The sequence below is a fragment of the Mercenaria mercenaria genome, chromosome 12 (assembly GCF_021730395.1).
Source record: "Mercenaria mercenaria strain notata chromosome 12, MADL_Memer_1, whole genome shotgun sequence".
NCBI classification, from domain to species: Eukaryota; Metazoa; Mollusca; class Bivalvia; order Venerida; family Veneridae; genus Mercenaria; species Mercenaria mercenaria.
This window is the reverse complement of record NC_069372.1, coordinates 25,758,292-25,776,581: the sequence shown is the minus strand read 5'-3', so window position 1 is coordinate 25,776,581 and position 18,290 is coordinate 25,758,292. Positions and strand designations below refer to the sequence as shown.

Below are 18,290 nucleotides of genomic sequence, written 5' to 3'. Positions count from 1 at the left end.
TTGCCAGTTGCAGTTAATTTCATCGTGGAATTATATACTGTGATGTCAATTTGCATAACATTTTTAGAGTTTTATCAATCTGATATCAAATATCAAGTTTATGAAGGAATATTGTCTTTTCATAGTTATGTTTCATTCTTACATAATGTGCCTCATGATCAATAATTTCAGATTCATTCAAAGATGAATTTTAATTTTATTATACGGACACATTTGATTCTTTTTGTGGTGCAGCCATCGCCTCGCTCACTGTTTGGGAAACTTGCCATCTTCTTGTAGGAAGTTCTTACAACTCAGGACTCTCAGACAGTACCAGTCAGTTAATTATTGCCCGATTCGTAGCCTAATCTCTGCGCCCTTCGTGCCAGGAGTCCGGCGTTCTACACTACACCACTCGGTTCTTACATCTACGAAGACCAGAACATAGCAACCGTGCTGCTAGATTCATCAAGCACGAGTGGTTCTGCTTTCTGATTGTCTTCTGTAAAATAAGAAATAAAGAAATATATGTACCACCCAATACGTTTATCAAATAATATTACATGTCATTCATGTTTTTTTCTTGTGATTCGAAGAATTCTACATGTCAATTAAACATATAATATCTCAACAAATATTTCTTTATAAAATCTGTGATTTGTTCTGGTTTTCCTTATCAGATTCTTTGTATGTTAAGCGTTTGTCTAGTAGTTAAGATTTTGGCTAGCTAGGTTACTCAACCCCGAGCTTGCGGATTGCATCCATGAGACCGCACGATTCTTATTATGACACCAACAATTTTATTCCAAGTAAAGCTTATTTCGACATATTCAACCTTTGAATATAAAATACATATTCGAAAATACAATATAGAGCAAACACAAACAAACAACAACAAAAAAATCAAACAACAAGAAATCAAGATTCTTAAAGTTTCCTTGAAAGCTCGCACCCTCTAACCCAAAATCCTAAAGCTGTCCTAAGTAATAATAATAATAATAATAATAATATTTATTATTATTATCATTATTATGAATTATGACGATGATGATGATCATCATCATCATCATTATTAATAATAATATTATTATTTTTATTATTATCATCATTATGATAATAATAACTTTATTCAAAGAAGGTAACACATAAAGACATATAACAGTGTTAAAACATTATTACAAATCTTAAGTTTCAATGTGGCCTTCTGTAAAATGAAAATACATCAGTTTAACACAAAAATAGATAAAAAATTGATCATCTAATTATAATGAAAAAAGATAGAATTTACATAATAGACATTTAAACACAACATTCGCTCTAGATTATACTAAATGGAAACCATTACAATTTCAAAGGACTATTTTTAAATGGCTTAATTGAAGTTGATGAAACAAAAATTATATTGTAAGTCGAAAAAAATGTTTACCTATCTCGGGTGTGCATATAGACATTTCCCCTGTTTCGGTCGTAAGAAGAGATTCATCTACAGCAAGAGAATCCACATCTTCATAGTTCCTTACAATCTCTAACAATTCTTCTGTCCAGAGGTGCTGATTTACTGGCGGACGAACTTTGTATTTCTCAGCTAATTTAGCTTGCTTCCACTCTTCACATTGAACTAGACGTTCGATATACCCCATCTTCCTAGGTTTAGAACAACAAATACCCATTTTAGCAAAATAATATCGACTGTTGTCTTACTGAGGTGCGGTTTCTAACGTTGTGCTAAGTGATAACGTCAATGTACGCAAAAATTGCCGACGTCATCATGGAAGTCCACACATTTCAATTGTGTTGTCTTTCTTGGTTAAAAGGACACTTATAAATTGTTTATAAGTCCATGCATACTTCTACAAAAATGAACTTCAGTCATATAGTGTCGATACTTAACTGCGAAACTAGTACCTTTGGGAGTTTTCCTAGATATATTAAACAAATGCCAGCAAAGAATTTACTGACGCACTTTTTATGCGGCCTCGCCACATCTTACGCGCCTTGTGAGATCCTATCTGGCAAAACCCCACTTCAGCCGAATACAGCATCCCAGATCGGGTTACTGTTGTAATAGCCCTATTATATCGAAACTTTTAGAGCTTCCCTTATTCGAAATATAAATTTGATTGAGCATTCAACCGAGTCTCTTAGAAAAAGTGGTAGGGACTCTGTTTGTCTGTCTGTTTATTAATGTGTCCCTTCGTTTGTCAGTGTAATTGACCGAAAAACATTTTCCGTTGCCTACATTATCAGATATAGACTCTGATATAAACTACTGCTGTTACTAAAACAATAGGTCCATGATTTGGCTAGGTTTACAGACATGTTTACTGTGTACGAAAACTTAACCCTTCTTACTCGAAAAAAGTGCTACCAAAATAAATTGCTTGGACAATTCTTATGTATTCTCTACAATTGTGTGTTCTAGACATTGAAAATTGTTGCGTTTCGTCCTTATTGGCTTTAAAAAGTTCTACTGTATACTAAGTTTAGACTTAGTCTAGGTCTACTTGCTTCTTATTTAAGTTTAAGTGTGTAAAAACATTAAGGAAAAACATCGGCCTTATGCACACGCCCAATTTACAATTTATAGCTCTAGCTAAAATGATGGAAAGTCTTGAACATCTTGCAACTCATTATCATTTTTGTTAATATATTTTCAAGTGTTACAACTGACTTCTTTCCATCTCGTAGCTTACTCATCGTTTGTCAACATACTTATTTGATTTAGAAAATTGTTAGGGTGTCCATAACTGCCGAATGGTGCCGATAACTGCCTCTACGACATTCTGTATGTATGGTTGTCTTATTGCCTAACTGTTATTGTTATATGGACTATTTGATGATGCGGATGAATAATTAATAACGTTGAAAATTGGTTTCAACTAAGATTATCATAAGTAAACAATCAGTTATCCTATGCTAATGCTTAAGGTGTCGATAACTGCCGACATTCCTCTATAAATATTGACCTTTCGATTGTCCGACGTCCCCAAGAATTATATGATACAAAATGCGTCAGAATGCACCAATTTTAGTTAACTCTCGAAAATTTCCCAGGGAGCCTTATATCGTTTAAAATTTTCAAACTATTGACCTTTTAAATGTCCGAAGCCTCCTTGAATCACATGCCACAAAATGCGTCAGAATGAACGATTTTTAGCTCATCTGATTTATTTTAATTTTTTAAAAATTTTTTTTTATAAAAAATGGTTAGTTATTGTCACCAGTTGATCGGCGTCTACGTCGGCGTTGCCTTGTTATGTTTTATTCACCATTAAAAGATGACTCTGTACAGCAAGAATTATCTATGCTGCTTTTGGAAGAATTACGGCTTAGAAAATATCAGATTTCTTGGTTTGCGTTTAGGTCAACTTTAGGGACAAAGCTATTTCTTTAAAACTTGGAGCAGTTATTCGCCATTAAAAGCTGACTCTGCAGCAAGTACTGTAACTCTACATTGCATTTTTGCAAGAATTATTGTCCCTTTTGGACTTAGAAAATCATGGGTATGAAAATATTTCTGTTATACAGAGACAAAAAAAAGAAAAACAGATGAGTGTCTGCACCGCAAGGCGGTGCTCTTGTTTATTTTAGTCTCAAAATTTCCATGGGTGGGCGTTTTTAGCGGTTAAGTTTTCGAAATATTGACATTTTAAGTGTCCGAAGTCCCCTTGAATTATATGCCATAAAATGCGTCAGAATGCACAATTTGTTTTATCTAAGACTCCAGATCTTCGCGGGGGCGGCCCCGGACCCCACCAGCGGGAAGGGGAAACCTCCTCCCCTGCCCCAATCGGCACTTTGTGCCACGTTGCACGTATCATTTTGAAGCACTGGCTACGTTTATGCAAGGGTATGTATGTTTTAAAAAAATCTCTGGAATACAAAAGTCAAAATCTTATTGACTGGTTAAATTATTGGAAGTCAGTCTAGATTTCCTGATTAATATTAACGCTCAGGTTACAAATTTATGCAAAAGGCAGCAAACCTATTAAACGTCGTACTGAGAGATTGAGCAAGTTTTATCAACGAAGTACAAGACTAATCATCTTTAACTCTTTTATTATGTCAAATTTTTAATTATTTCCCATTAATATGACACTTCTGCAGTAATCAAAGTACTGAGAGGACTGTAGGGAAGCGTAGCTGAACCGGTATGCATTTTTATGGAGAAACCAGGCAAGAAAAGATGAAATCATTTTGCAATATTTCACTAAATGCTACCATTTTTTTCATTCATTAAACGCAAAAAGTAACCCACATCCAGACCAAAGCCAGTAAAAGTTACTCAAATCATAATCTTTCATTTGAATCCAGATGTCCATATGTCTATATGTATGAAGTCTGATCATCGGTAAAAGCAGACTAAGGCTTCAACGGTCGCGTTGACCCCGACACCAAAATCAATAGAAAGGTAGCGCAAACGGAACTATGTGTTCTTGGTCTTGGTCAAGTGATGAATATTTACATCGTGAAGTAGTATTACGCGTAGACAAAGCTCTTTACAAAAAATTATAATCCCTGTCATATTTTTCATTTACAAATCATAAGTGTTCACATTTATTGCATATGCTAAATAAATGGTATCGATCTGTTTACTCTCAGACCCTTGAATTTCATAGAAGTACCGAAGTATTTTTATAGTGTGTGTATGGAGAAAGGTAGTAACGGCATTTGTAACTACAATTTCACTAATGTCGGTATACATAGTTTAGCGAAAGTGGGAAGGGTGCGCTTCCCAAAAATAATAACAGAAAAATCATAGAAGATACAATTTACAGCCCTTATATGATTGTTTTAATGACCTAAGTAGATTGCGTACCATATCGAAAAGTTCAGTGACAATCGAAAACAATTCAACAAGCGTAAAATGTATTTTGCAGGGCATTTTGTTCTGCGAAATTTCGATTTTTGTCCAAATTGAGAACGTCATACTGCCTTTACAAATGAACCAATTCAACAGCGGAATACTACAGGTTTTAGATCAGAGGCTCAGTTATACATGTATACTTCCATTGCAATGGAGAGACTAATATTTATGTCACCGTGTCCCGACATTACTAAAGCTTGTAATACATTGTGCGGTTCTGACTGACGTTTAGCTGTATAAGCATGAGTTTTGTGACAGTCTAAAACATTCCAGACAGTAGAACTATATTTCATAGACATTAAATATTAACTTTTTCCAATGCAAATTTACAGATATTTTTGCACCAAAATGAAATCGTCTGTCTTCGCAAACGACTGAACAGATTCAGTAAAGAACTCTTTAAAATGTACTTCCCAAGCTAAAAGTTCACTCTTACTGTCATTGCTATAGATGGACGAAAACTATAATCACCATGGTCCGATTTTACTAAGGTCTGTAATATCATGAGTGATTCCAAATCATGAAGAGTGGTATATCGAAAAGTTCAGCGACAATCGAAAACAATTCAACAAGCGTGAAATATATTTTACAGCCTTTTTATATTAAATTTTGGTCTGTGAACTTTCAATTTTTGTCCAAATTGAGACCGTCATCCTGCCCTTACAATTAAACCGATCCGACATTTCTGGGAGTGGAACTATACTCCATAGGCCTTGTATATTACCTTTCGCTATGCAAAACTACACAATTGTTTTCACTAAAATAAAATCGTCATTCTTCCCTAACGACTGAACTGGTTCAGCAAGAAGTCTTTAAATTGTACTTGCCAAGCTGAATATTCACAGGTACTTTCATTGCAATAGAGCGACGAAAACTAAAGTCACTGTGGCCCGATATTGCTAACGCTTATAATATCATGTGCGGTTCCAAATCATGTTGACATGCTAATTAATTCATTTGATAAGTACGGGTTTTTGTACAGTCAAATAAGAGCTGTTTAGGGCTTGCTAACATTTGTACTTTAGATAAGGCCTTATTTTATGTATTTTATTCCCAGTAGTTTATCTACAGCATACTAGTGTTTGAAGTTTTTCTTTCAATTGGAAACAATTTATTTAGGCATTTCACGTATTCAAAAGATTTAAAAGATAACCAAAAAAGCCCCCAGTTAAATCAACAATACTAATTCATCACTCATCCCTCAGATTTATAAATTAAGAAAATTAAAGCAGTTATATATAGCGCTGTAGCAAAACGATAGAATGTGACTGCATGACACAGAGGAATAATGATCCTAATTTTCCCATTTTCTGCGCAAATTCGTGTAGAACGAGTGCTTTGATCACACTTTTTCGCTACTAGAATACATTCTGCATGAAATGAGACGGTTTTCATGTTCATACAACCCACATGGCAAGTTTTGCAGATCGAAACCGGAAGTAGATGTTTATTGCGCGGAGGAAAGAGCAAATATGCGCCATTTTTAGGGTAGCAGACCACAACTGACTGGCATTTCACTAGGAACTATTCAACCACCCTATTTTCTTTTCATTTTTTCGTTAAATTGTGATAGAACAGTTTCATGAAAAATTGGTGTAGGAAAAAGTGATGTTCTCTAAAGATATGTAAAGACGACATGAAGTTGTCGTTTTTTATATGAAACAAAGAAGGATTTGAATTACTGACCTTTAACCTAGAAAACTATTTGGGCAGAAGTGCACGCATACAAATGTATAAATTGTACGTCACAGAAAGCCATTATAAATAGCTATGACAAATATTGCAGCTAAAAACACCTTATATAAGGGCTACACCTCTGGTGTTAATATGTGTAGATTGTTAGACTTCAGCTGAAAAGAATAATTTAGTTATTACAAACATTAAAATAATACTAGTATCAGTTCTAGTTTATATACCATAGTGTTGTATCTAGACTTGAAAAAGGGCTGAGTGCTGAAGAATGAGGGCCTGTGCTAGGGGGGTCCGGGGGCATGCTCCCCCGGAAAATTTTGAAATCGAGCGCGCGATTTCCTGCATTTTGGGCTATTTTTACACCAACTTTCAATAGCAATTGTATCAGTTATATACCCATAGTATTGGAGAAAATACATTCTTTTGCTCACAATTGCAGATGTCAAACTGATCTTTGACAACAAGTTCCATCACAAGTCATGACATTTGTTCCAGTGGTAGTCTACACAGCTCACTACCATCGTAATGATTAAACATATTTCCTGGCAATTTAGTACCAGTACTTACCAACTACCAAAGCTTCCTGGAAATTACCAGTACTTTTCTAGTTTACTGTAATGGTCATTAAAAACAAATCAACAGTTTAGAACACTTTTATTATGTACAACCTTACACATAATTGGCTTTTCTCTAATTTTTTGATACTAATGATATAAATAGATATATACACAAAAGAATGTGAAAATTAGTGTACATGCATTTCAAATATTTTAAATATGTGTTGACGACAGGTCAAACGATTTTCCTATTCTGTGGTACTGACGTTTCCGTAACAGTAGTTTCTGTTGCAACCTCTGTGCCTGTATTGGTGCTGAAAATGAAAAGTAAAAATTAAATCAACAAGCAAATAAATTTCATTTCATTTAAAAAAGTATTTCTTTCATCTATAAAACTGGGAGCAGTGTTTTACAACAACCATCATCATTCTGTAGAACACTTCCATTGTGTCGGAAAAAAAATCATAAAACATTGTCAAACAAAACTTTAGATCTATATTATGTTTTACTGCGAATCTGTCAGACCTAGTATAGAAGAAAAATCCGTGCATTCCAATTTGCAGTCCACTTGGAATTCATCGCGATCGTAAATCAAACTCGTAAATAGAAAAATTCTATTAAATATTTACCTTTGTGCAACACAGAAGAATGAAGTAAGAGATTGATTTGTTTTAGCTATTTTAGCTCTCTCATTTTGGAGTTGTATTAGTTTCCGTTTTTCAGACGGCATCTTGCCTTAATTTACGATGCGTTTTCGTCAAAATTTTGGAAACTAATAACAATTTCTGTGCTAATAATTATGCGTTCAGTGCTAGAAATATTACATATAATTACTTGTAAATTGATTCCAATTACGTTTTAGATCCACGCCGCATTAATTACGCTTTTGACGTCATACATTACTCTGAAGTCAATAATCAGTTTAATCTAAAGTTCATACACTCCTTCACTGTCAGTTGTTTTGCCGCCTAAAACAATAATGTTGTCAGACGTGCTTATTATTATTGCAGACAATCACACCATTCCACGCGAGTTTCAAAGACGAGATGGTGTTCCAGACGTAAGAACAAAACGTCTGGCAATTTGGGATTTAGCCAAAAAAGCAATTACATTTTCGTACATTTGGCTAAAAAAAAAGGTAAATATTTTGCACTGCTATTATCGACATTTCTACTTAAAGAGTTGATTATCTACACCGTATAGCTTCTACAACACGCTCATGTATTAGGAAATCTTGACCCGCCCCGGGGTGTGACCTGTCCTCTCAAGTATGGTACGGATATCTATCTCCGTTACTATAGTATGCAACTGTCCCTCAGAATGTCAAATTCGCTGTTCAAACGGCCTGGCTGACCTACGGAAAATCAGGCTTCTCAGAAGAGGTCGCTTACACAAACATTAAAATCACGATTCGGTTAATTGTAATTTAAACAGAAGTATCTTTAAAAAAGATACACAGTCGCATTAGTCAATGCACACTTTAAGCTACGAGACGTGCATATACTTTGCACTTTCACACACGATCGGATATTTATAAAGCAAAACAAAAAGTAGATCTTAAAGTAAAAATTTCATGTCTTTTATGTAGAACATATTTTACAGAACATGTATAATTATATTAACCATAATCTAAGAAACTTTGCCAAAAATGAATGAAAAGGAGGACCCGAAAAGTGGGGAACGGAATGACCAATTTGAAATCGTCAAGGAAAGATAAGATAAGATAATAACTTTATTTTCTCAAGGTTACATACTAGGCGAACAAATACATATATCATACAACTTATTCCCAGTATGGCCTTCAATTAAATTTCATATATATTCACAAATTTACACAATCATACATTCAATCTATAATCAAACATTTATACAAAAATACACATATCAGAATAACTTAAATGTTTCTTCGACAAACACGTCTCAAATTATAGAAGTCTTAAAAACATAATATACAAAAATTGTAATTATAACAGTAGTAACGTTAACTATGTTAAAAAAAAGAAGTCTAGAATTTTTTGTCACAATCCCCGCATATCATGGGTATTTGATGCTCACCAGATTTTACATTGAAACACATATGTTACAGTAAGGTTGCCATAATTTGTAACAGCATAAGTTGGATACGGCCATCCTTTTTGTTTCATCACGTAATCTCAAACGATATCAAATATTCGGGCTTAAAAAAATTCAAAATTAAGACGTGCAAAAAGGAAAGTGTGTCCCATGAAATAATATACTTGTTCTAGATTTTGGATTATAATATAATACAATTATTATTATTATTACTATTATTATTATTGTTAACCGAATTATTCAACATTCACGTTCATTTGAAAACATGATAACATTAATGCAACAAAAATCTTGTTATTACAAGTAATAAACTGCAAAAAACTATTGACTGAATGACCTAAATGGGGACTGGGTTGACTGGGGGACGAGTTGACTGTAAATCGTTTACGGGAGATCACTCCGTATCAAAGTGTTAGAGTTGGCAGGTTTGTAGTTGAACTCTGCCGCAGTTTCACTACCGAGGGGATTCGGGTTTTTGACGTTAGCTATTTCCACAGAAGTCTTGCAACGGATTATACTGTCTGACAATACAGCTCAGAGCACCTGCACACCCTTTAAGAAAATATTATCTATTCCAGTCGGAAACCAGGGGAATTAGTCATCCAACAATCAAAATGTACAGTTTTAATCAGCTGTTAAATGAACTTTACTTCAGATATTTACAGAAAGTAAATTTATGTGAAATCAATAACGACCTGCGGCCGGAAATATATGTGCCATTTATCTATTAATATCCTAGGTGTTGCGTGACATAAAAGTATAAATAATGTTTTTTTATGACACTTTAACACATTGTTATCTGTTTTCATACAAAACATGGATCATATTTCTGAACAAAACATGACTCTTTATTCCTTATAGTTCTTATATATGTATGATCTGGATTGCAATAAAAATGCAAAAATAAAGTGGTTATGACATCTGTCCAGAAAGTGGTCCTGTCTTGATACTTGTTCCCAACCAGTATACATATTCCTAAAATATTACAAAAATTAATTTTTGGTTTTCATATGGAAAATAAGAAGGGTGTTAAAACCGTTTAAAAAAACAGAACTCTGCAACGTTGATGTATAAAGGTACATTTAAATACAATTCCGTAAGTTTGTATAACTTTTGTAATCTAAACTAGTGGACACGTATATGCCCAAAGTAACGATTATTATGAAAAAAGGGTCATCACCAACGGGCATCTGAGCTTTCATATTGGTTTCTTTGTTATGTGTTACTATCCAAGAAAGGCTGAAAATATTAAAATTCAATTTTCAAAGTGACGGAAGAGACAACTGCTATTCATGTTCACAGGTTTTTTGGTACAGTTTGGGTTACTTCCCTTTGTTTCTAATATATACAATAAATGCTGTCATTCCTGCCTCTTTCTGTTTCTCCAATTTTGGAGATACAAATATAAAACATGTACGACCTTTTAATATCTATAGTATCGTCAAATAACCTGTATGGACTTAAATCATACCTCTTAGGTATTATTTAACATATTCCTCTTCGCTAAACATTGAATCTCAAGTCTTCATGTTCTTTGAAAGCCACATCAGGAACGCTACATCACAGTATAGAGCCCGCGTTACCAAGCAGTAGTCCTAAGATACACGAATTCCAAACACATGCTCTGTTCTTCAGCCGACGTGGGATGAGGCATCAGTAGTAGCACGAGCCTAAAAGGTATATTAGTGTCGTCATGTATTCATTACGCACCCTAACGCACCCATATGCACCTAAAAATAGAACACATAGGCATAGAACTACAGCGCAAAATATTTACACCGGCAGTAATCTCACCTGTGATATACCATAACACCTGATCATAATTGTGACCTTTTGCTAGAAGAATAACTGCATTATCTTCACTTAGAAATACTGAGTGAAAATCAATTTTATCGAATTGTTAAAAGTTAAGTTTTCAAGATATATAAACCTGGCAAAAACATCATGATGCAGTGAAACAAATGTAATGCATGCACAAATGAATATTTCTTAATTCATTTTGTTGTGAAAACATATTATATTTGTCTAAAAGGAAAGTTTGGTTTTATTTCTTTTTTCTATGTTTGACAATTTAATATAGAACATATAAAGGGGGTATATCAGATAATTTCAATCACTTCCATATGACCTTCTTCGAAGGATCCTTCAGGTAAGATGACAGGACAAGACTCTAGACGCAATACGTCCTTACATTTGATGTACCAGGTAACTCAGCTGTGCTGCTAAAGCACTTCAAGTGTCTGCATGTCTGACAAACGTAACCGAAAGAAGCTACTGTATGGCAAAATTTGTGAGGGAAAGAGGTCAGTGGGCGGGCAGAAGAAACACTTGAAAGGTAAGTGAAAAACATCTTTGAAATCTCTGAGCACGGATGCTAATTTTTGGAAGACTATGTTCGGGTACCAACCCGATCACCTTGGTCCTTACATGCAATTATACAAATACGTAAATATGTAAATATGATGTTTCACAACTGTGTATTATACGCATGATACGGGAATATTCGATGTTTTACGATTGAGAGATATCTTAACAATACTTGCTTCATTGCACCGCTTTTTGGGTATTATAAACATCTTTGGTATATAAAGACATCACATGCATTGCTCAGGAGATCTTAATGCGTCTGTAAAGAAAATATTTGCTTCTTTTATTTTTTTTTAAATTTTATTAATACTAGCATCTCGTAAATCACAATCATTCAGCCTTCAGCGAACATTCGTTGTATGCGGTGAATATAGTACAAATCAATTTGGCGTTTGTAACATTTGAAATATTCAGAAAATGTGCTGCGGACGTATATTCAGACATATTATTGAGTGGAGAAAATTCCTAATAATTGTTTTCTTGCCTCTTGTTCTTCTACCAATTCCAGTCACAGGACAAACTTCGGTAAGTTAGACTTTATAATTTTTTATAATTTTTGTATAGATTTAATAATATTGTACACAGCTAACATTTCTTTAATTCTGCTTTTCTTTTTTGAAAAAGTTTTCATAACTTGAGACGTGTGTCCATAATTAGAATGTACGAGCGATATTTTGTGTCAAGTGTTTATACAAGAAATGAGCCGCGCCATGAGAAAACCAACGTAGTGCATCCCCGCAGTCTGGTCAGTATCCATGCTGTTCGCTAACGGTTTCTCTAATTGCAATAGGCTTCGAAAGCAAACAGCATGGATCCTGACCAGACTGCGCGGATGCCCAGGCTGGTTTGGATTCATGCTGGTCGCAAACGCAGTATGTTGGTTTTCTCATGGCGCGGCTCATTAATGAGGTGTCGTCTTCACTACAAGTATTGGGGTGTTTGCACGCAGAAATAGAAGGAAAATGTGCACTATGCTAAACTAAAATCCTAGCTGTTAAGTTCAGAAAGTCTCAGATTGCATCATAGAGTGAGGTAGAATAAGAATTTCAAGAGATAATGTTTAACTGAGTCTATATTTACTTTTTATTTAAATATTGAAAAAAGTTGTATCGTACTTAATGAGCGGCAGTTTCAGCAAATATATAGCAGAACCATATTTTAACATATCGAAACAATACGAAAAACGTTCATGCCTGCGGAAGAACTTCATGAGGGCCTAATAAGCCCGAGTGAATTATACAAGCGGCGTATTACCGATTCGTATTGTTGAGATGTGTTAAGATTTGGTTCTGCTATATATCATTTCGATTCTAATATGTATTTTATGTAAAATAGTAGATAGGGAAGCACTATTTTCTGGCACAGGTATGACGCCAATCATAGTAAGCCGACGTGACCTCAACGCGTAACCGTGTTTTAACCGTGTTAAAATACGGGAAGTAACACGTCCCGCGGAATAACCTATGAGTGCGCAGACGTCCACTGAACTATACTACGCATCTATAGTCGATACAGAGTATGTAAATTAAATGTAACACCGTTCTAATATAACATTTCTAGTCTGAAACGTCTTTAAAATAAGATAGTATTATCAAAATGTGGAAGCACTATTTAATATGTGGACGTGACGTCAAATTTCCATGTCTTACAGAAAATGTGCATCAATTTTCCATATTAGAACTAAGCATATCAACAAACTATAATGTCTATTTTATGTGTCTATTTTGTTGAAATACTAGAAAGAAAAATGTAAATAAAACCTACCACTAGTACATTTGTAGGCCTACCCTATACAATGAATATATTTTCAAGGTTAGTTTTTCTGATCATGAAAAAAAACTTTTTTAAGCCCTCTGCAGCAGACCTTTTCCAGAATGAATTATAGCTGGTTTTTTCTTCTTCTTTTTTATTAGCTGTAATATTAATTCATCCGAGAAGAGTCATAGTACTCACCGTTATCTCGGCGCCATTAAAAATGTTACGTAAGCTTTTTTAATGATGTCTAAGTCATAAAAAACAAGGTATTTTTTTTACAATTTAATGAATTTTGTACGCTGATATAGTTGGTTATAATTGTGTATATGGTTTGTTGTAGTTGGTATTGATTGTGTATATGGTTTGTTGTAGTTGTTTATGATTGTGTATATGGTGTGTTGTAGTTGGTAATGATTGTGCATATGGTGTGTTGTAGTTGGTAATGATTGTGCATATGGTGTGTTGTACTTGGTAATGATTGTGCATATGGTGTGTTGTAGTTGGTTATGATTGTGCATATGGTGTGTTGTAGTTGGTAATGATTGTGTATATGGTGTGTTGTAGTTGGTAATGATTGTGTATATGGTGTGTTGTAGTTGGTAATGATTGTGTATATGGTGTGTTGTAGTTGGTAATGATTGTGTATATGGTGTGTTGTAGTTGGTTATGATTGTGTATATGGTGTGTTGTAGTTGGTAATGATTGTGTATATGGTGTGTTGTAGTTGGTTATGATTGTGTATATGGTTTGTTGTAGTTGGTTATGATTGTGTATATGATGTGTTGTAGTTGGTAATGATTGTGTATATGGTGTGTTGTAGTTGGTTATGATTGTGTAGATGATGTGTTGTAATTGGTTATGATTGTGTATATGGTGTGTTGTAGTCGGTTGTGATTGTTTTTGTGAATATGGTGTGCTGATTGTGTATACGGTGTTCTGTAGCTGGTTATGATTGTGTATACGGTGTTCTGTAGCTGGTTATGATTGTGTATACGGTGTTCTGTAGCTGGTTATGATTGAGTATATGGTATGCTGATTGTGTATACGTTATGTGTGTGTGTGTGTATGTGCATGTGCGTGTGTGTGTGTGTGTGTGTGTGTGTGTGTGTGTGTGTGTGTTGTAGTGGTTATGAATGTGTATACGGTTTGCTGCCTTTGGCAATAAAATAATAGCAGGTACTTCTTTGAAGATCGGAGAGAGTTGGAAAATTATTTGCATTATTTCAAAAGCTCTGAAATGAATTAAGTTGTCATAACATTGATACAGTATATTATATTACTTTTATGAAACTGAAACCGGTGTAAACGTGATTTCTAACACTCTCGCCGAATAATGTTGATGCTAATTACGTTTTATGGCAGTGTTCGATTCCATCTGTTTCCTATATGTTATTCACACGAATAATGGACACCCTACATAGTCTACCCAAATCGTGGACGGTCGTACATATCTTATATTCGTAACTGAAAAGTTTACCCAAATAAGAACTAAAACAATTAATAAAACACAAATAGAACAAAAATGTATTATTATTATTTTTTGAACAATTGATGATATAAACAAAACATTATAAACTTGGCAGTAGATCTATTCGTATTTAAAATAAGTCGATCTGCACGTAGGCAATTTTTTTTTTGTAAGTGAGAAGTCATAAACCAAAAAGTTTAAATTCGAAAAATATGTCAACAGACTTGCTTTGTATATATACCATCTTTGTTACAAGTCACATTTGTCTAACCGACTTAAGTACCTAACACAACACTAAGATCAGTAAAACGGTCATTTATATCTTTGGCACGTGATCACCTATTTCCTTATGCTTTATTAATATAAAATTGTGTGATTTTCAAATGTGAATTACAGTGTAATGGCGCACATATCATTGGCAGATCTATTACTACCAAATCAATTGTAAGCCTACCGAAGTCTATCACAAGTGCAACTGTAGTCCAAATATAAATAGTCATAATCTTTCTTGCTTTCCTCGTGCCCGTTTTCAATAGCATCGTGTTTTCTTTTACTCTGCTTCGTTTCAGTATGTATTTTATAGTTATATGTAGCATTCTATCGAAATCGGCTTGTTCCTATCGCATAATAGATAAAAATGGCGGCGTACATGTAGGAACTTCATGTCTCCGAAAGAGACATTGAAAGAAGCAAAAAGGAGAAAAAATCAGCGGGTTGTATTAAACGAATTGTAGCTTTCTTATATTTCTTATGTAGCACTCCTTTTTCTTTGTCTTTTTCATTAGATTGATATTTGAACCATTTTTGCATTCATAAGTCAACAAGAAGTAAAGTGGAAACCATCACTGATTTGGATCATCCACCCTATTTAATAGAGATCAAAAAATCAGTCAGCCAGTCGTCCGTCAGTATATCACCAAAGGCTGTACACACACACACACACACGCACGCACGCACGCACGCACGCACACACACACCCAAAGCAAACGAAAGTTCTGGTGTTGAGTACAATGTTGGATATACTAGTAAAAAATTGTAAGAGCAGTTAACAGATACAGCAGCACTGAGTTGTTCAACAGGTGAAGGACGCCTCTATAGTCTATTTGTCAAAATAACTGCAAGGACAATTTTTATTTTCATGTGACAACAATTTAAGGAGTACTTTTCTGTTCATTGTGGGCAAAATACTGTTTGAGAAAAAACTACTGCCAGAGAGCCAGTGTGAATTCTGGTCAAACAGAGACATTAGGTGCTCGACAACTACTTATTTATTTATTTATTTCGTTGGGTTTAACGTCGCACCGACACAATTTTAGGTCATATGGCGACTTTCCAGCTTTGATGGTGGAGGAAGACCCCATGTGCCTCTCCGTGCATTATTTCATCACGAGCGGGCACCTGGGTAGAACCACCGACCTTCCGTAAGCCAACTGGATGGCTTCCTCACATGAAGAATTCAACGCCCCGAGTGAGGCTCGAACCCACATTGATGAGGGGCAAGTAATTTGAAGTCAGCGACCTTAACCACTCGGCCACGGAGGCCCCGCTCGACAACTACAGCAGTAATGTCAGGAGCAACACTTTTCGCGACTTCTATCGACTCTAAAAGATCCCTGTCCCGAAAGTTTCACAACAGATATCAAACAGTGTAAGGGCAGAAAATCTTCTATGCGGTTTAAAACAAATTTTGTACTTACCATTTACCCTTTTCCATATGACGATTTTTCAGCCGTGTTTTCATATGCGTTTTAGAACACGATGAAGGAAATTAGATTGATAGATACAGTTATAATTGGAAAGGAGACTACAGTCAGAGGCTCTTCCGTTTTCGTACGGTGTGCAATAAATGCCAGAACTGATCTGAGAAGGACAACGCAAACCTGTACGGACAGTTTCTCTATTGCATGCTTTAAACTTTGGTCTAACCATCCGCGGGTTTGTTCCTGTGTGCTTTTGGAAAGTCCTGTCAAGAACGCTACATCAAAGTATAGGGACTTGATTGTCAATTAGTGGACCTTTTCGCAATCAACCAGTAACATGATTGCTAAGACCAGTTCTGTTTTGCTTTTTTTTGCGACTAAGTGAAAGGCTTGAAAAAAGAAAAGAACTTTACAAAACACACACGTTTAAAACATAAATCGTAATACAACAACCTTTCCAGATAATATCAAATCGCTACAAAGTTGGCGTACCTACTGTCTTCAATATACTGCTAAAGGTTCAAGTTTGAAAGGCATGATACTGCATGCCTGACAAACTTCGCCCAGAGCAGTTAATATACCATATGTCGTTGAAGTCTCTACTTCGGATTATTTATTACCGATTTGTATTTTTTGTTTTAACTAGTAGACATTTATAACTTTAAAATCGTTATGTTTGCTAAGTTATTTTTGATATGCCCTTTCCAGCCTTTGTTTTGTATTTTATTTTGAACGGTTTGATCAAGAGGATTATTCACCCCTCAACGACACTGCGTCGTATCTGTTTTCAGCACGTAAGAATTGTACAAATGAGCTGCGCCATGAGAAAACCAATATAGTGCGTTTGCGACCAGCATCCGCGCAGTCTGGTCAGCATCCATGCTGTTCGCTAACGGTTTCTCTAATTGCAATAGGCTCTGAAAGTGAACAGCATGGATCCTGACCAGACTGCGCGGATGCGCAGGCTGGTCTGGATCCATGCTGGTCGCAAACGCACTATGTTGGTTTTCTCATGGTTTGGCTTATTAATTGATTTGGTGTATGTGACATTTGAAGTATTCAGAAAATGGATTGCGGACAAATATTCAGACATATTTTTGAATGGAGAAAATTCCTCATAATTGTTTTCTTGCCTCTTGTTCTTCTACCAGTTCCGATCATAGGACAAACTTCGGTAAGTAAGAGTTTACGGTTTTCATATAGATTTGATAATATTGTATTGATAAAATATATGTCACTTCTTTTTGAATTATGCATTTATAAATGTGTGATTCAGATATCAATTTTGAATACGTTTGCATGGTTTAAGATACGCATATCTATGATTAGATTTATAAAGCGACAGATTGTGTTTTGTGTATATAGAAGAAATTCCTCTTAAATATTAAGACATCAGTTTGCAGAAACGGAAAGAAATATGCATACGCTAAACTGAAACTCTAGTTACAGACATTATGATAAATTTAAATGATCTGGACTCGTTGTTTGGACTTAGATAAGTATTCGTAACAGGTTCATGGTAGTGAGCTGATCTTAGATTTAATCTACATGTAGTGTTGCCCTATTCTTATTGATAACAAATGCAAAAGTTGTATCATATTTGATGAGCAGCAGTTGCCTATTCTACAAACCAGCTGTCTCCCTGAATAAACAATGAATGATTTTAGTTTCTGTTAAAATCAATAAACATACCAGCAGAATGTCATGTCTAGTTTTGGTTTATATTTTAGTGATATACTAGAAAGAAACATGTGGACGAAACCGACTTTAGTATTCTATAGAGCAAGGCTTTCTGATCAAGTGAAACGTGCTTTTGAAGTACTCTGCACTTT

At 34.9% G+C, this 18,290-nt stretch overlaps 2 protein-coding genes across 3 annotated transcripts in view; one reads left to right on the top strand and one right to left on the bottom strand.

The window, feature by feature from the left end:
- Nucleotides 1–324: 324 nt before the first annotated feature.
- On the bottom strand, nt 325–1,716 carry LOC123535316 (uncharacterized). The gene is made up of 2 exons (XM_045317928.2): nt 1,406–1,716; nt 325–481 (listed from the first exon to the last, which is right to left on the bottom strand). The coding sequence occupies exons 1-2, from the start codon at nt 1,647–1,649 to the stop codon at nt 408–410; spliced, it is 318 nt and encodes a 105-aa protein (XP_045173863.2). The 5' UTR covers nt 1,650–1,716; the 3' UTR covers nt 325–407.
- A 10,221-nt stretch (nt 1,717–11,937) lies between these two features.
- The window catches only part of LOC123533728 (solute carrier family 13 member 2-like), a 103,636-nt gene continuing 97,283 nt past the window's right edge, over nt 11,938–18,290 (top strand). Inside the window, exon 1 of one of the 2 annotated variants that reach the window (XM_045315536.2) lies at nt 11,938–12,060. In XM_045315536.2, coding sequence (XP_045171471.2) covers nt 11,953–12,060 — 108 coding nt within the window. In that variant the 5' untranslated portion in view covers nt 11,938–11,952. Of the gene's footprint in view, nt 12,061–17,499; nt 17,633–18,290 lie in introns of those variants that run through there. The other variant, XM_045315535.2, reaches the window with a different exon arrangement.

Excerpts from the sequence above, each read along its gene's own strand:
- LOC123535316 (XM_045317928.2), bottom strand. The coding sequence starts at position 1,649 with ATGGGTATTTGTTGTTCTAAACCTAGGAAGATGGGGTATATCGAACGT. Across the intron at positions 482-1,405 it reads TATATGCACACCCGAGATAG|AAGACAATCAGAAAGCAGAA; the intron begins GTAAACATTTTT and ends CTTATTTTACAG.